General features: G+C 49.7%; 1 protein-coding gene and 1 long non-coding RNA gene across 2 annotated transcripts; one reads left to right on the top strand and one right to left on the bottom strand.

The window, feature by feature from the left end:
- Positions 1-6,349: 6,349 nt before the first annotated feature.
- LOC310671035 lies at positions 6,350-16,233 on the top strand. Its single transcript, XR_014507694.1, has 3 exons — positions 6,350-6,558; positions 7,346-7,453; positions 15,052-16,233. It is a non-coding gene; the product is annotated as an uncharacterized lncRNA (long non-coding RNA).
- LOC310670812 (uncharacterized protein) lies at positions 10,846-13,171 on the bottom strand. Its single transcript, XM_083426579.1, has 2 exons — positions 12,075-13,171; positions 10,846-11,173 (listed from the first exon to the last, which is right to left on the bottom strand). The coding sequence occupies exons 1-2, from the start codon at positions 12,942-12,944 to the stop codon at positions 11,135-11,137; spliced, it is 909 nt and encodes a 302-aa protein (XP_083282705.1). The 5' UTR covers positions 12,945-13,171; the 3' UTR covers positions 10,846-11,134.
- Positions 16,234-17,027: the final 794 nt, after the last annotated feature.

Below are 17,027 nucleotides of genomic sequence, written 5' to 3' on the forward strand. Positions count from 1 at the left end.
CATGCCTAGGATATTTGCGAACTAGCTAGATGGGTTCCAGGCTTTTATGGGGACAATAGTGGTGGCCTATCCCAAGCGAGCAGTTCACTTGGTTGCTTACCTTTCGCACATCCGTATGGCATGAGCCCTCTCGGGGGAAGCCGCCGCCATAAGCTATAATAAGATGTTTCGCAGGAAGGCCTCTAGGATCCCGTTAGCACGCTGGCATCAGATCGAAAACGGCATCTGGTCGATAGCAGTGGGTCTGTATGTAGAGAGGAAGCAGTTTGATTCATACCGTTCGGCCAGGGTCAACCCAAGAAGGGACTATGGCGTAAGGTATGCTGGGAGTACACTGGGAGTACACTGTATTCTGCTCTGGTCAGACCTCACCTGGAGTACTGTGTCCAGTTCTGGGCACCACAGTTCAAGAAGGACACTGACAAACTGGAACGTGTCCAGAGGAGGGCAACCAAAATGGTCAAAGGCCTGGAAACGATGCCTTATGAGGAACGGCTAAGGGAGCTGGGCATGTTTAGCCTGGAGAAGAGGAGGTTAAGGGGTGATATGATAGCCATGTTCAAATATATAAAAGGATGTCACATAGAGGAGGGAGAAAGGTTGTTTTCTGCTGCTCCAGAGAAGCGGACACGGAGCAATGGATCCAAACTACAAGAAAGAAGATTCCACCTAAACATTAGGAAGAACTTCCTGACAGTAAGAGCTGTTCGACAGTGGAATTTGCTGCCAAGGAGTGTGGTGGAGTCTCCTTCTTTGGAGGTCTTTAAGCAGAGGCTTGACAGCCATATGTCAGGAGTGCTCTGATGGTGTTTCCTGCTTGGCAGGGGGTTGGACTCGATGACCCTTGTGGTCTCTTCCAACTCTATGATTCTATGATTCTATAAAGGGTCATGCCAAAGGTCATCGTGCAAATACCCTCATGAATGTGAGAAATGCGCCGGGGCTCACCCGGTAGCAACTTGCTTTAAGGCGGGGAACAGCCCTTTCGTGGAGGCCGGGGGTTCCATCACTTCAGTTCCAGGGGAGCCCCCGTGGCTGGAAACAGAAGATGAGGTAGTTTTGGAATTGGTGTTTTCCCCTATCAAGCTAGCCCCTCTTTGCGACCTTCTGTCCCTTTACCCAGATAAAAATGCAACGTCATATCTTCGGGAGGGATTTCCCAGCGGGTTTCGAATCCCAGTAGTGGGTTCTTTAATAGCAAAAGATTCCCCCAATCAGAAGTCTGTTAGGGAGAGACCGTAAATTGCAGAGAGGAAGATAGCCAAAGAAGTAAGTGCAGGCAGGGTAGCAGGCCCATTTGATAGCCCCCCCTTCTCAAATTTACACATATCACCCTTAGGCATTGTTCCCAAGAAGACACCTGGGGAATTTCGGCTCATTCACAATCTCTCTTATCCAAAAGGCGGCTCAGTAAATGATGCCATTCCACCAGAGTTATGCTCTGTAAAATACGCCACCTTCGATCAGGCAGTTAAATTAATTAGGAGTTTTGGTCACGGGGCACTTTTAGCAAAGTGCGATATAGAATCGGCCTTCCGCCTTTTGCCGGTGCATCCTAATGACTTTTGGTTGCTGGGCTTCAAATTTCAAGGGAGATATTACATTGATAAGGCCATGCCAATGGGCTGCTCAGTAGCTTGTTCGGCGTTCGAAACATTTAGCACCTTTTTGGACTGGGCCTTGCGTTTTAGGACTAATTCCACTGGGGTCACACACTATCTGGATGATTTTATTTTCGTGGGAAAGTCTGACACCGGGAAATGTGCCTCACTGCTTGGGGCCTTCTCAGCTCTGGCCCAGGACCTGGGTATTCCCCTCGCAGCTGAAAAAACCGAGGGCCCAGGTACGTGCCTCATGTACTTGGGCATCGAGTTGGATACAATTGCCCAATCATCCCGCTTACCTAAGGAAAAAATTGACACCCTTATGGAAATAATCCGAAGTACCCTTACGCTAAGAAAGATCGCTCTTAGACAGATTCAATCCCTGTTAGGTCATTTTAAGTAGTTTCCCCGGGACGCCCCTTCTGTGCCCACCTGGCCAGGCTTTCAGTAGGCCTCAAGCATCCACACCACAGGGTCCGACTTCCCAAGTCAGTTAAGGCGGACCTAGAGGTTTGGTTGACATTTTTGGACCACTATAATGGAGTATCCCTATGGCAGGATGTTCTTAACTTGTCCTCAGATTTCCAGGTCCAATCAGATGCGGCAGGGTCCCTGGGCTTTGGCTTGTACTTCAGGGGACAATGGTGCACTCAACGGTGGCCAACGGGGTGGCAGGGCGAGGCCATCACGTGGGACCTCACTTTTCTTGAGTTTTTTCCAATAGTAGTGGCCGTACATATCTGGACGGATGAGTTTCAAAATCGCCGGATGTGCTTCAGAACCGACAACCAGGCAGTGGTGAAAATACTGGCTAGGCAGTCATCTCGATCTGCGAGGGTCTCCTCCCTTCTGCGGTCGTTCGTTCTCCGGTGCCTTGAGTATAACATAATTTTTTCAGCCAAATTCATACCAGGGATCAATAATGATATAGCCGATGCCTTGTCTCACTTTCAGATGTCTCGCTTCCGGTCGTTGGCACCTGGAGCGCAACTGTTTCCCGAACCCTTTCCGGAGCACCTGTGGAACATTGGAGATGCAAAGTGATTAAGGGAGTATTAGCGTCTGTCGCACCCTCCACTCTCAGGTCTTACAAGAAGGCCTGGTGCAATTTATTGGGCTTCAGGTCTGGGATATCGGTGCTTTCCCCTAGCGTGCCACCCTCCACTGACGACATTCTGCGATACTTTTCCCATCTTGATGATTTGGGTCGTGCCCCTAAAACTCTAAAGATACATGTAGCCGCCATCAGCTTCTTTGCTTAAGCCACTTTTCCTCCGATCCATGCAGTGACTTCCTGATCCGCAGAGCTATTGAGGGTTGGGGCAGGCTACAACCCCCTAGGGCCGAGGGCCGTAAGCCAATTTCTTATGGGTTGCTCTCTCAGATACGCACAGAGCTTAGGTCAATCTGCTGGACCAAGTTTGAGGCCCACCTCTTTTCCGCAGCATATGCTATTGCCTTTTTTGGCGCCCTGAGAGTTGGCGAAGTTGTAGCCGAGGTTAGCGCAAACGGCTCAATGTGCGGCCTCCTTATGGAGGACGTGCAGTTGTCCGAAACTAGCATGACTGTGCGGATACGTCAGTCCAAACCTGATAAGGTCGGTAGGGGTGTTCTTGTTAAACTTACGGCATCAGCGCAGCAGGGCCCATGCCCGGTCAAGGACATTAGGTGGTACCTCTACCTCAGACTGCCCGGCCAGGGCCCGCTTCTGGTTCACGAAGATGGGTCACCTTTATTGAGACACCAATTCATAAGGGTACTCCGCAAAGCTATTGATGCTTGTGGTTTATCTTCCCAGGATTATGCTGCACACTCATTCAGGATTGGCACCACCACAACAGCTGTGCGCTTGGGTCTGCCTGCGGATAGGATTAAGGAGATGGGCCGGTGGAAATCCGATGCTTATAAAGTTTATATTCGCTAGAATGGGCTCTGCTACATTACCCCTACTTACCCTTTTTCTCTTTCTTTTCATTCTCAGCTGTTTTCAGGAGAAATGTGTGGATTTGCGGCCACAGTATAGTCCATTGGCCCCGCGTACGGGCGGTCAGCTGCGGCCTCACTCCTAAACTTGGTTTGTAACCCAGAGTTCGAGTTTCCTGGTTTTTGAGACGAGGCATGCGTTGGGAAGAGCTTATGCCATTGCTGAGGGAGAAAGTAGCCACAATCGGCCCTCCCGACATCCTTATCATTCAATTGGGGGAGAATGACCCTGTTAACAGAAGAAGTGCGGACTTGTCATGGAACATAAAAAGTGATTCGGATGAGATTGCTGCCTTGTGTCCCGGAACAATGGTGTTCTGGTCCTCCTTCCTGAAGAGAACTGTTTGGCGCGGTGCGCAGAACTGTATGGCCATTGAAAAAACCAGGAAACTCTTAAATCGGGCAATAGCCTGTTGGGTGCGCTTTATGAATGGCCGAGTCATTTTTCATGACCGTATCCGGATTGGCGACCAGGCCTTGTACCGGAATGACGGGGTTCAAATCTCAGACCAGGTGAATGACATTTGGTTGGATAGCGTCATCAGCAGCATTAGGGATTGGTTACAGCTGTGAGGGTATTGGCGGCAAGCCTTTTGGGCTCGGGTGGCGGTTAGGCATTGGAATAATGTGTTGTGGTGTGTTGAAGGGCTAGGTGTGGCCATCGCCTATGTCTTCAATTTTTGGGTATTCCGTTAAAGGAATCTGGCGGTCGTGTATTCTGTCCGATGCCTGCTTGGCGGGAGGCCATGGCACAACCCTCGGTGAAATCAGGGGAGAGCCTATAGTTGGATTAGCATCAACAGGCTCCACCTACTGGTGAATAAACCCCTCTTGTTTTAGACATGCAATGCCTAAGCCAATACCTTTTCACTGCTGTAATCAATAAAGTTGTGGCCTTTTCTTCCCATTAACCTTATATCACGTGTCCTTGTGTATTCATTCCACATTGCGGGGGTCAGGTCCTCGAACCACAATCACATTCAGGGGATGTTCCACACCCAACAGCCTCACCATCCTCCACAAATTGGTGGATGACTGTGTGACCTGGGGAGTCTTCTGTATTTGCGGAGGGCTGCAATCTTAGACCGATGATTTTCCAGCACCCTAAGTGCATTGGGAAGCCTCCACGAGCACGGGAACCCCCCCCATCAAACCCACTCATCCAGTTCACAACTTCATTTCTCCTTCCTGCTCCCGAGAGGAGGACCACTCATTTGTGCTCACTCATTTATGCACTCCTTCACTGTCTGATATTTTGAAAAGTAAGTTCCTCTTGCAAAAGTGCATAATTGACTTAGGTATTGGGGTGGAATGGGACATTTCTTGGAGAGTTGATGGAGATGTACCAAGCAGTGATTTGCACTGTTTATAGGATTTGTGGGTCTCTTTATCACTCCCCATCGCTGATTGAACTTGGCGCATCACAGAAGATGTTACCAAATACAATAACCTGTGCTAGGGATGGTGACAATTCCTCTCTTCCTGGAGCTCATGGAACCCTGTTCTTCCCAACATCTCCTTGGTTGGAGAGTTTGAATGTTCTCTGTTCTCTTTCCTGAACATTGCCATATGACTGGAACATAGCAAAGTTTTAAGTAGTTTAGACTGGTGGGAGTTCTAGGTGGCCAACCAAGATAGCGTTCAATAATAATAGTTAAAATCACTGCTAGTTTTGCATGCAGTAATGAGGCGAAAATAATAGTTTGTATTATTTGTTGTACCTTACGCATCAATGATGTCTTTCAATAAAATTTAAAAATGAAGTTGCGGTCTGTATTCTATTTTGGCTCCTGTGTAATTACAGTATCTTGATCACAAAAGAAATCACTGTACCTCATACTTTCCTTTCCTCAAAATTGAGGAAATCTTAATTATATGGGCCAAATCTCATGCTTTGCAACAGACTTCTGTGCTCAGCTGCATTTCCTTTCCCTTTCTGGGCCCCTCCAGCTTCCGGAAGACACAGGCAAGAATACGACAGGGCAAAACAAACAATGCAGATCCTCCACTCTGCATAACACTCTTGCATCGTATATGGCAGTCTTCAAATAGAATCCCATACACAAATCACAAGAGCCCAGTCAGCATCTGGAAGTATTAACGTAACCATACCATATTAGTCTGTTTCTCCAAGTCTTTGCACTCAGATTCCAAAATAAAAGGGCCTCAGTCAACTGACTAACCAGCCAACCTTCCACCTCTCCCCAGTTAAAAGCATCAGCTCCTATTGGATGCGGTTTGGCTCCAAGAAATATGGAGGTGGCCAGAATATCTGTTCATGGGATTGCCAGGAATGATAGTCTGTCTTGCAAATCTGCTGTCTCTCCATGTCCCACATCTTTGAATAAAGTTGAAGATACGTGCAATATCAAAGGACCACTTATTTATGACTCATGGAGAACAGAAACACATGGCTGTGCACATCATTCATTCCACTATGAGCAGCAGTGAGATACAAAAGAAAGCTGCTAACACAAAGATTCGGGAATATGGGCTGGCCAGAAGTCACCCATTGTGTTTCATCTGCAGGCTGGTTGAGAGTTGCCTGCTCGGCACATCGTACTATTACTATTGAAACCTGGAGCTGAACAGAAAACCCTCAGAAGATAGCATCAGGCATCCACTGTGGTCCGTGACATTCTGTACAGCATGCAGCTGATTCCTCAGCCCACCTGGATTTGGGCTAACAATCAGCACTTTATGCCTGAAAGGGCCCAAGACAACCATCACCTTCACTGGGTTCCTCCCAACCATATATAATGGATATCTTGAACTCGACTCCTCAAAGTGAGCAGCGTGTTCCTGCCTGCTCTGAAAACCTGTGGTTTCTCAGCTGCTAGGCTTTGAAAGCTGTCTCTCCATACAAAAGGCATTCCAATGGAGCAGAGCTTGTTTCTTGGTAATCAAAGGCCACGTCTGCTTCAGGTCTGGCTACTTACATTCTGTGTTCTGCTTTGCTTCAGGACTGGAGGTAAGTATGGTCCCCACTTCCTGTCCCTGAACAGGTGAAGCAAGAATAAGCCACTCTTCTACATAGATTAAATCTATGAGCAAGCCGGGGGGGGGGGGGATGTACTTTGGAGCAAGAGTGGAATATATGCCTCCTTTAGTGGGGTTGTGATATTTCAGTGTTAGAGCTCTTGCCTTCCGTGAAGAAAGCCCCAAGTTAATCCCTTACCTACCATCTCCAGTTGAACATTTCAGTGAGAAGATCGTGGCGTATCCTGATAATGGGGCAAAATAGACAAGGCAGTTCCCTATGTTTGTAGAAGTGAATCAAATCACCCACCTCTTGTTGCATGTGTGTAGTTGGAGAGATTTAGGGCTCATGCACACTGCTGCTCATCCTGTGCTTTTGAGGCAAGGGCCAAGGGGTTTTCCCTCCCCCCCCCACTTTCTTCAGGAAAACTCGCTACTTTCGGCTGAATCCAAACAAACGTCAATCCACAGAAAACCCGACTGACGATTGCTTCGATTCAGAGTGTACAATCTTCGAGAAAGAAGGTCCAGCTGTCTAGGCGGAAGGTGTTACTAGTCTCAGGCCACAGGAGCGTGCTACAAATTTGCGTACAATTTCCATCTCTTAATATATACACAGAAATGCAAATTTTGTCCGACTGTCCAAGGTAAAAAAGATTATACCATTTCTGTTCTGGGGTCTCTTTTGACAGCTATGTGTGCTGATAGGATTTTGGAGGGGTTAGGGCACTGAATATCAATTGGTCCTTCCACCAATGAAATACTGTCTCTTACAACAGATGCTGTGATATGCAGAAGATGCATCATAAAACGTCCTGGCGAGCCATGCCTACCGAATGATATGACATGTGAGGCATCATTCTGTCTGATGGTAGAAACCTTTTCAGGTAAGGAGACTCTCCTGTCGACGTTCCTCCTTTTTTATGGTGGGCCTCAGTGTAGAAAACAAAGTCCTTGTACCATACTTGTGTCTTTGTGTGAGTGTCTGGAGGCGATTGGAGGATGGATGGCGGCTAACAGATTGAGGTTGAATCCTGACAAGACAGAAGTACTGTTTTGGAGGGACAGGAGGTGGAAGGGTGTGGAGGACTCCTGGTCCATCCTGAATGGGGTAACTGTGCCCCTGAAGGACAGCATGGGAGTCATTTTGGACTCACAGCTGTCCATGGAGGCACAGGTCAATTCTGTGTCTGTCTACCAGCTCCATCTGGTACGCAGGCTGAGACCCTACCTGCCCATGGACTGCCTCGCCAGAGTGGTGCATGCTCTGCTTATCTCCCGCTTGGACTAGCAATGCACTCTATGTGGGGTTACCTTTAAAGGTGACCCGGAAACTACAACCAATCCAGAATGAGGCAGCCAGACTAGTGACTGGGAGTGGCCACCGAAACCGCATAACACTGGTCCTGAAAGACCTACATTGGCTCCCAGTACGTTTCCAAGCACAATTCAAAGTGTTGGTGCTGACCTTTAAAGCCCTAAATGGCCTCGGTCCAGTATACCTGAAGGAGCATCTCCACCCCCATCGTTCATGTTGTATTATTGGACTAATACAATAAAATTATCTTCATTCACTGGATACTTCTTTGTTCCCCTTTTGGCCACAGCAGATGCCCATGCATTCCCTTACTTGTTCCTTTTTTTAAGCTTTCCTTTTTTGTAAATATTCTGTGGCATAGTATTAGCAGCACAGCTTCCTGGAGACAGCAACAACTGAATGATCAGATGGGTCAAACACTTTGTGAAATGATGGGGTCCTTGCCAAGCTCATTGCCTCTTGGAATAAAAGGGAGCAGCAGCAAAGGAAGCCACAAAATGACATGCCCTCTATATAGAGAAAATGGGCATAATTAACAGTAATCCAAGTTTATGCACCAACCACTGGTGCTGAAGAAACTGAAATTGACCAATTCTATGAAGACTTATGAAATATACTCAGAGTCGCAAAGTGATTTCATGCTCTTTATTCAGCTCATAGTGGTGAGGAGGAATGAATGTCCCCTCAAAGTATCTGCTTTATATACATTATTTACACAATAGGCTGCACATGATTGGCTAATTCTGGAATTCTACTGTAAGCCAATCAGGTTGTGGATTCACTTATATCTGAAGCATGATTGGTTGGTTCCTGCCAACCAATCATACTGCTGCATTGTCCTAGGACCAATCCGACTGCTGCATTCTGAATCCTATTGTTCTAGGACCAATCAGACTGCTGCAATTTGGATCCTATTGTTCTAGGACCAATCAGACTGCTGCAGTTTGGATCCTATTCAACTCAGTACATAACACCCCTCCCCTCTAAGTTCCAGTCCTGCCCGGGAGGTCGCATTCATAGTCCTCAAGGTACGCCGGCGGCCTACGTGTGCGTTGCGGCCTGTGGTGTTCCCTGGTCCGGGGTTCAGGTTCTGGCTCGTGTTCCAAGGATGCTGGCTGTGATGGGCCTGTTTGGTCTGGCGCAACCGGCTCGCTCAGTCGTGGTTCTGGTTCCTGTGTCCTTTCGGCCTCGCGGGTTCTCTCTGTATTTAATGATTCTGCCTCTCCTGCTGGCCCCTCCTGCTCTATGGGCCTCCCTACCCCTCTGTTCCCTTGGGACTCCTCTGACCTTTCCTCCTCCTGGTTTTCTCCCGGGAATCGTCGGCGTATCTGGTCGCAGTGGCGGCGCCAGCATTGCCCCCCATCCGTTAGCACCTCGTATGACACGGGGCCAGTGACCCTGGTGACTGTGGCGGGAACCCATGCTGGGCCTGCCCCAAAATTCTTTGCGTACACTGGGTCCTGGGCCTTGAAGATCCGGGGGTTCCTGCCTTCCCCCACCACTACCTCATCCTGAGCTCTATCGGGGTGAAGGCGGTCCAATCTGATTGCAAGGCGCCGACCCATTAGTAGTTCAGCGGGGCTCCGGCCAGTCGTTGAGCTGGGGGTGCTGTGCTGTGCTAGGAGGAATGTGGCAAGGCGGTACTCCCAGTCCCCTTGCGTCATGCGGCGAAGGGTGTCCTTGGTGGTCCGCACCATGCGTTCTGCTTGGCCATTGGTGGCAGGGTGGAATGGCGCCGAACGGATGTGGCGGATGGCGTTCTGCGCTGTGAAGGTTTGGAATTCTTCTGACGTAAATGCAGTCCCGTTGTCTGAGACGAGAGTGTCAGGGAGCCCATGGGTTGCAAACAGCTTGCGTAGTACACGGATGGCTGCGGATGTAGAAGTGGACGGTACCAGTGCGACTTCCAGCCATTTGGTGTAGGAGTCCACCACTATGAAGAATGTTTTCCCCTGAAAGGGGCCGGCGAAGTCCACATGCAGGCGTGACCATGGTGCTCGGGCGGACTCCCAGGACTGTACTGGGGCCCTTGGGGGATCTGGGCGGGATTCTTGGCAGGCCTGGCAGTGTTTGACCCAGGCCTCTATCTCCCCGTCGATCCCCGGCCACCACACATAACTCCTGGCCAGGGCCTTCATTCTTACTACCCCTGGGTGTGTCTCGTGTAGGGCTGTGAGGACCCTTTTGCGGAGGGGCTGGGGAACCACGACCCTGCTTCCCCATAACAGGCACCCCTTGTGGGCTGACAGTTCATGTTTGCGGGTTGTGTAGCCAGCGAATTCTGGCCCGGGGCTGCTGCTGGGCCATCCCCTCCACACCCAGTCCAGGACCCGGGAGATGACCCTGTCTTTCTTGGAATGGTGTGCAACTTCTTGTGCCTGAATGGGGCGGTCGGGAAGCAGCTCCAGGCTCATAACCTCTTGTGCGGGTGCTGGGTCGGGGCCTGTTTCCGGTAGTGGTAGCCTGCTGAGGGCGTCTGCATGGCCCATTGCCTTCCCAGGTCGGTGAATCAGTGCATACTGGTAGCTGGCAAGGAAAATTGACCACCTGAGGACGCGAGGAGACAGCACTTGGGGGGTCTGCTTTTCGGGGGCGAACAAGCCAAGCAACGGCTTGTGGTCAGTCACCACGGTGAAGGGCCGCCCGTACAAGAAATCATGGAATTTTTTTACTCCCTTCACAATTGCCAGCCCCTCCTTGTCTATTTGTGAGTAGTTCCGCTCGGTTGCGTTGAGTGTCTGGGAAAAGTATGCTACCGGTACCTCTCTTCCATCCGGGAGTTGGTGTCCCAGGACAGCGCCAATGCCATAGGGTGAGGCGTCGCATGCTAGCACCACCGGCAGCCTCTCGTCGAAGTGTGCCAAGACTGAGTTTGAGACAAGTAAGTCCTTGACTGCCTGGAATGCAGCCTCCTGGCGCTGGCCCCACACCCAAGGGGCCCGCTTGTCCAAAAGTCTGTGTAGGGGCTCCGCTACCGCCGCCTTGTGGGGAAGGAAGGAATGGTAAAAGTTCAATAGTCCCAAGAAGGCCTGAAGTTCAGTCTTGCTCTTGGGCGCTGGGGCATCACAAATGGCCCGTACCTTGTCCCCAGTCGGGTGGACCCCTTCTGCGTCCACCATAAATCCCAGAAAGTCCACCTGAGGCACTCCTAGTAGGCATTTTTCCCGCTTCACCTTGAGACCCGCCGTCTGGAAACGGTGCAGAACGGTGCGGAGGCGGTCCTCAAACTCCTCTGGTGTGGGCCCGGCAATCAACACATCATCGAAGAAGGGGGTGACGCCAGGAATCCCTTTAAGGAGCGAGTCCATTAGATTCTGGAATATTCCTGGTGCCACACTGACACCGAATTGCAGCCGCTTTACTCTGAAGGCTCCTCTGTGCGTCACAATTGTCTGTGCCTCTGCTGTGGCCTCATCTACTGGCAGCTGTTGATATGCTTGGGCCAAGTCCAGCTTGCCAAAAATTTTCGACCCAGCCAGGGTGGCAAGGACATGGCTGACCACTGGCACTGGGTATGCATGGGCCGTGAGGGCCTTGTTTATGGTACATTTGTAGTCTGCGCAGATGCGGACCGAACCATTGGGCTTGACAGGTGTGACGATTGGGGTTTCCCAGGGGGCATTAGGCACCGGCTCCAGCACTCCTTGCTCCACGAGCCGGTCCAATTCCTCGTCTATACGGGGTTTCAGGGCGAACGGGACCCGGCGGGCCTTGAGCCTGACCGGTCGTACTGCGGGGTCAAGCTGTAGCGCAATGGGGGGGCCCGTATACTGTCCCAATTTCCCATCGAAAACTCCTGGAAATTCCTTGCATATGGCGTCCACGTCCACTTGTAAGGTAGTGTGGTTCACCCCGGTGATGGCTAGCCCCAGTGGTCCAAACCATGCCAATCCCAGTAAGCTAATGTAGGGGCCCTTGACCACAAGCAAGTCCAGTTGCCGCGTCCGCCCTCGGTATTGCACCCTGAAGGTCCCCACCCCCATTGTGGGGACCTTACGTTTCTGGAAGTCCCGGAGGGTGAATGGGGCCGGCCTGAGTTTGGGACCCCCAGTAGGACACAGTTTCCTTAAGGTCTTTGCCGAGATTATGGATAGAGTTGAACCCGTGTCAAGCTCCATGCGGCATGGGGCGCCCTCTATCTGTACCTCTACATAAATTTTCTCTCCGTTGGGGTGGGGCAACTGGTATACCTGGAAGTCCGTGAGCTCCGTCGAGTTGCCTTGGTGCGTTGGGCCCCGGGACCTGGGGCTCTTGGATTGGTCATCTGATGCCTGGCGTCGGGTGGACCGAGCTCGACACACCCGGGCGATGTGTCCCAATTTTCTGCACTGCCTGCACTCTGCGTTGCGGAAACGGCAGGTCCTCCTCTCGTGACTTTCCCCGCAGCTTGCGCAGTTCCCTCCTTCTCGTCGAGGCAGCTGTGGTATGTGGGCTGCTTGAGTGCGCTGCTGTACTCGGTGCACCTCCTCCCTGTCAGATCCTGAGTCGTCGGTGAGGTCTTCGTGGTGGACCCTCGGTTGGGGTGGCAGTCTCGGCCGTGCCTCTTGCGTCGACCTCTTGGCAGCTTCCGTTGCCAGGGCCTCCTCCAGAGCGACCTGGAACGTTAGGTCCTTCTTAGCGTAGAGGCGTCGTTGCAGCTTCTCATCCTCCAGGCCACCGACGAGGCGGTCCCGAAGCATGTTCTCCAGCTCTGAGAAGTTGCAGAACCGGGCGGCTTGGCGGAGAGAGGTCACAAACCGAGTTATGGTTTCCCCGGGGGCTTGCCGCTTTGCGTAGAAGGCATTTCGACGAGCCACCACTGAGGGCTGTGGCGAAAAGTGCCCCTTCAGCTGTTCCATTATTGTTTTGTATGGAACAGTAGCGATGTCTTCAGGCGCAAGGAGAGCCCGGGCGATTTCAAACGTCTCCTCTCCGCAGACGCTGAAGAATATCGCCCTCTTCTTGGCGTCTTCTTCATCGGTGACCCCTTTGGCTTCTAGGAGGAAGGTGAAACGGGAGGCATACGCTTCCCAGTCTCCAGATGCTGGGTTGAACGGCGAGAAGCTGCTGTCGGTTGCCATTCTGAGTTCCTTGTGTCCCGGAGCTGAAGCCTGGATACACGGTGCGAGGCAGCGGTGCGGCAGGTGGCGGTGCTGCGGTGCTGTGTGTGGCAGTCAGCTCAGCGGGATCCCACCTTCGTCGCCAGTGAAATATACTCAGAGTCGCAAAGTGATTTCATGCTCTTTATTCAGCTCATAGTGGTGAGGAGGAATGAATGTCCCCTCAAAGTATCTGCTTTATATACATTATTTACACAATAGGCTGCACATGATTGGCTAATTCTGGAATTCTACTGTAAGCCAATCAGGTTGTGGATTCACTTATATCTGAAGCATGATTGGTTGGTTCCTGCCAACCAATCATACTGCTGCATTGTCCTAGGACCAATCCGACTGCTGCATTCTGAATCCTATTGTTCTAGGACCAATCAGACTGCTGCAATTTGGATCCTATTGTTCTAGGACCAATCAGACTGCTGCAGTTTGGATCCTATTCAACTCAGTACATAACAACTTACAACACCTTATAGAAATGACACCAAAGAAGGATGTTCTTCTCATTATAGGGGATTGGAATGCTAAAGTAGGGAGTCAAGAGATAAAAGGAACAACTGGCAAGTTTGGCCTTGGAGTTCAAAACGAAGCAGGGCAAAGGCTAATAGAGTGCTGCCAAAAGAACAAGCTGGTCATCACAAACACGCTTTTCCAACAACACAAGAGACGACCCTACACATGGACATCACCAGATGGGCTGCATCAAAATCAGATTGATTATATTCTCTGCAGCCAAAGATGGAGAAGCTCTATACAGTCAGCAAAAACAAGACCTGGAGCTGACTGTGGCTCAGATCATCAGCTTCTTATAGCAAAATTCAAGCTTAAACTGAAGAAAGTAGGAAAAACCACAGGGCCGGTAAGATACAATCTAAGTCAAATCCCTGGAAAAGACCCTGATGTTGGGAAAGATGGAGGGCACAAGGAGAAGGGGACGACTGAGGACAAGATGGTTGGACAGTGTTCTTGAAGCTACAAACATGAGTCTGACCAAACTGCGGGAGGCAGTGGAAGACAGGAGTGCCTGGCGTGCTCTGGTCCATGGGGTCACGAAGAGTCGGACACAACTAAACGACTAAACAACAAACGGGCACATTTCCTAAATAGTAGAGCAATAAACTTCAAGAAAATGGAACAACTTCTATATTGTAATGTCTTGCTGCCCCTTTCATTGGAGATTCATGATGTCGTAAAACATATGTGGTCTCCACATTGATCATCTAACCTTGAGCAAGTCAGGATGAATGCTCAATAAATGGAAGAGCCCAAAGTTTCTCTAGGGAGTACCGCATTGGCATGAATATAAGCCGCACCCACAAATAAACCACACTTTTAGAATTGAAGGGGGGGGGAGAGAAAAAAGACAATACTCAGGCTGCTTCCTGGGGGGAGCCACACTGCTTTGCTGGCGGCCTTCCACCTACTTTCTGGTGTCTTGGGGAAGGCTTGGGAGCGGTGGGCAGGTAGTGCGCCATTGCCCCGCGCTTCCGGGCTGCTTCCTGGGGGGGGGGGGGGGAGCTGCGCCACTTTGCCAGTGGTGTAAGGTCATGGATATAAACTGTACTTGAACTTTTCACTGTTGGAATTTGGGGGGAAAATGAGGCTTATATTTGGGCCAATGCGGTAATAAATTTACTACAACAGTTCGAATTTTCTGGTCAGGCTCTGAATTGACTTGGTAATGTAAGGAGTAACATCTTTTACCAAAGCAGTCAATGAGCAACTGACAGAGCTGTCCCTTTCCTCATCAACATGGTGCATGATGCGTAGCGTATTGCCACATGACAACAATGGTGGAGTTTCTGAGATTTAAGGGTTTGTTTTATTTAGACATATATTTTGCATATGCTTTAACCTACTTTTATTTTAATGTTGACACTTAAGTAGCTTTAGCAAAATAAATTCAAATGTCTGTTTTAAGTATACTTTTCAAGATTGAGTTCAAAACGTAAAGTATAGTTGGAAGAGGAGTAACCTGTGTCCTCTCTTTTGGTATGGATTTTGGACTAATACAATAAAATTATCTTCATTGACTGGTTAATCTCAACAAATATACTTCTCTATCTCTCTCCAGTTGATGCAGGTGAATTGGTGAAAACCATCAAAGAATGTGGCCCTGATCATATGATAGGGGCATGTGGAATGGATCGATCAGATGCAAAGGAACCAAAAATGTCATGCTGTGAAACTGACTTATGTTTTGACTGATTTTACTATTCTGTTCCTAAATTGCTCCTCCTTCCTGTTCCAGAGAAGAGGACCACCCATTTGTGTCCACTCATTTATGCATTCCTTCACTGTAACTTCTCCCCACAAAAGTGTGCAATTGACTGCAGCAAGAGGGTGGGATGGGATGTTCCTTGATGAGTTCATAGACACCTACGAAGCGGTGCTTTACACTGTCTACTCTTACCTTCCCCACACCTGACCTCATATGAAGTCAGGCGTAGGGTGGATGTGGGCTGGGGTGGGGGTCTTCTGAAATAGCCTCTTGTGCCAAATGGGGAAGACCAGAATGCTTCCTTATGCCCAGAGGCCAGAGTTCCCCTCCCTTGCTAGAACTGGGCAAACCACAGAAAATTTTATCCCAAACTTTCGCTTGTGGTTGGGATAGTGATGAGATTCATTAAACAAGAGGGCGAACTTGGATGGTCTCTGCATGCTCATGAGCAAAACCATCTGCCTCAAGCCATAGGACAGTTTTCTATCTTGGTCTATTCTCTGTCTGAGTCTCATGATTCTCTGCAAACTCTGAATGATCATGAGCCCCATTCCTAGAGAGGGATCGTACATTTGGCATAACAGGCATCTGCCCTAATTCTGACAGGACCCTGATTATTTATCAGCTCTTAACCATGTTCTTAGAACATCTCATTCCACACAGTCAGTCAAGATGGTTGGGGGGAGTCTGGAACCACTTCTATTTGGACTCTCCTAGGTCATTGTCCATCAGATTCTCAATTCATCTCTTCCTGGAGCTCATGAAACCCCTCTGTTCTTCCCAACCCCTCCTTGGTTGGAGAGCTCAAATGTTCTCTTTCCTCTTTCCTGAACATTGCAATGTAACTGGAACATAGCACAGCTTTTAAGTAGTGTGGACTGGTGGGAGTTTTAGGTGGCCAATCACAATAGAGTTCGATAATAATAGTTAAAATGATTGCTAGTTTTGCATGCAGAAATAACGTGAGAGTAATACCTTGTAATATTGTTTTCTCAGATGCTTCAATGCTTTCTTTCAATAAAGTTAGCAAGTGAATTTGTGGTCTATGTTTTGCTTCCAGTGTGTCATCTGGCTTCAAAATGGTGTCCAAATGTATGCAAACACAGGCAAAAATCAAGAAGGTTCCTCCCAGTCTCATATAATAAGTGTCTTGTGAATTGGAAGGAACAGGCATTCTTTTCACATAAGATAGTACAGTGGTACCTCAGGTTAAGTACTTAATTCATTCCGGAGGTCCGTACTTAACCTGAAACTGTTATTAACCTGAAGCACCACTTTAGATAAGGGGCCTCCTGCTGCTGCCGCGCCACCAGAGCACGATTTCTGTTCTCATCCTGAAGCAAAGTTCTTAACCTGAAGCACTATTTCTGGGTTAGTGGAGTCTGTAACCTGAAGCGTATGTAACCTGAAGCGTATGTAACCTGAGGTACCACTGTATCAGGTGGCCATGGAGGTCTAGGACACTGTGTTCAACATTGGGCTGATCCCTCAGCCCATTAGGATTTTGGATAACAATCAGTATAAGGGTAAAGGTACCCCTGCCCGTACGGGCCAGTCTTGACAGACTCTAGGGTTGTGCGCCCATCTCACTCAAAGAGGCCAAGGGCCAGCGCTGTCCGAAGACACGTCCGGGTCACGTGGCCAGCGTGACATCGCTGCTCTGGCGAGCCAGAGCCGCACACGGAAACGCCGTTTACCTTCCCGCTAGTAAGCGGTCCCTATTTATCTACTTGCACCCAGGGGTGCTTTCGAACTGCTAGGTTGGCAGGCGCTGGGACCAAACAGTGGGAGCGCACCCCGCCGCGGGGATTCGAACCGCCGACCTTTCG

The sequence above is a fragment of the Podarcis tiliguerta genome (assembly GCF_965153285.1).
Source record: "Podarcis tiliguerta genome assembly, chromosome: 2".
Taxonomy (NCBI): domain Eukaryota; kingdom Metazoa; phylum Chordata; class Lepidosauria; order Squamata; family Lacertidae; genus Podarcis; species Podarcis tiliguerta.

Excerpts from the sequence above, each read along its gene's own strand:
- LOC310670812 (XM_083426579.1), bottom strand. The coding sequence starts at position 12,944 with ATGGCAACCGACAGCAGCTTCTCGCCGTTCAACCCAGCATCTGGAGAC. Across the intron at positions 11,174-12,074 it reads CGGAGCTCACGGACTTCCAG|GGATTCCTGGCGTCACCCCC; the intron begins GTATACCAGTTG and ends CGCTCCTTAAAG.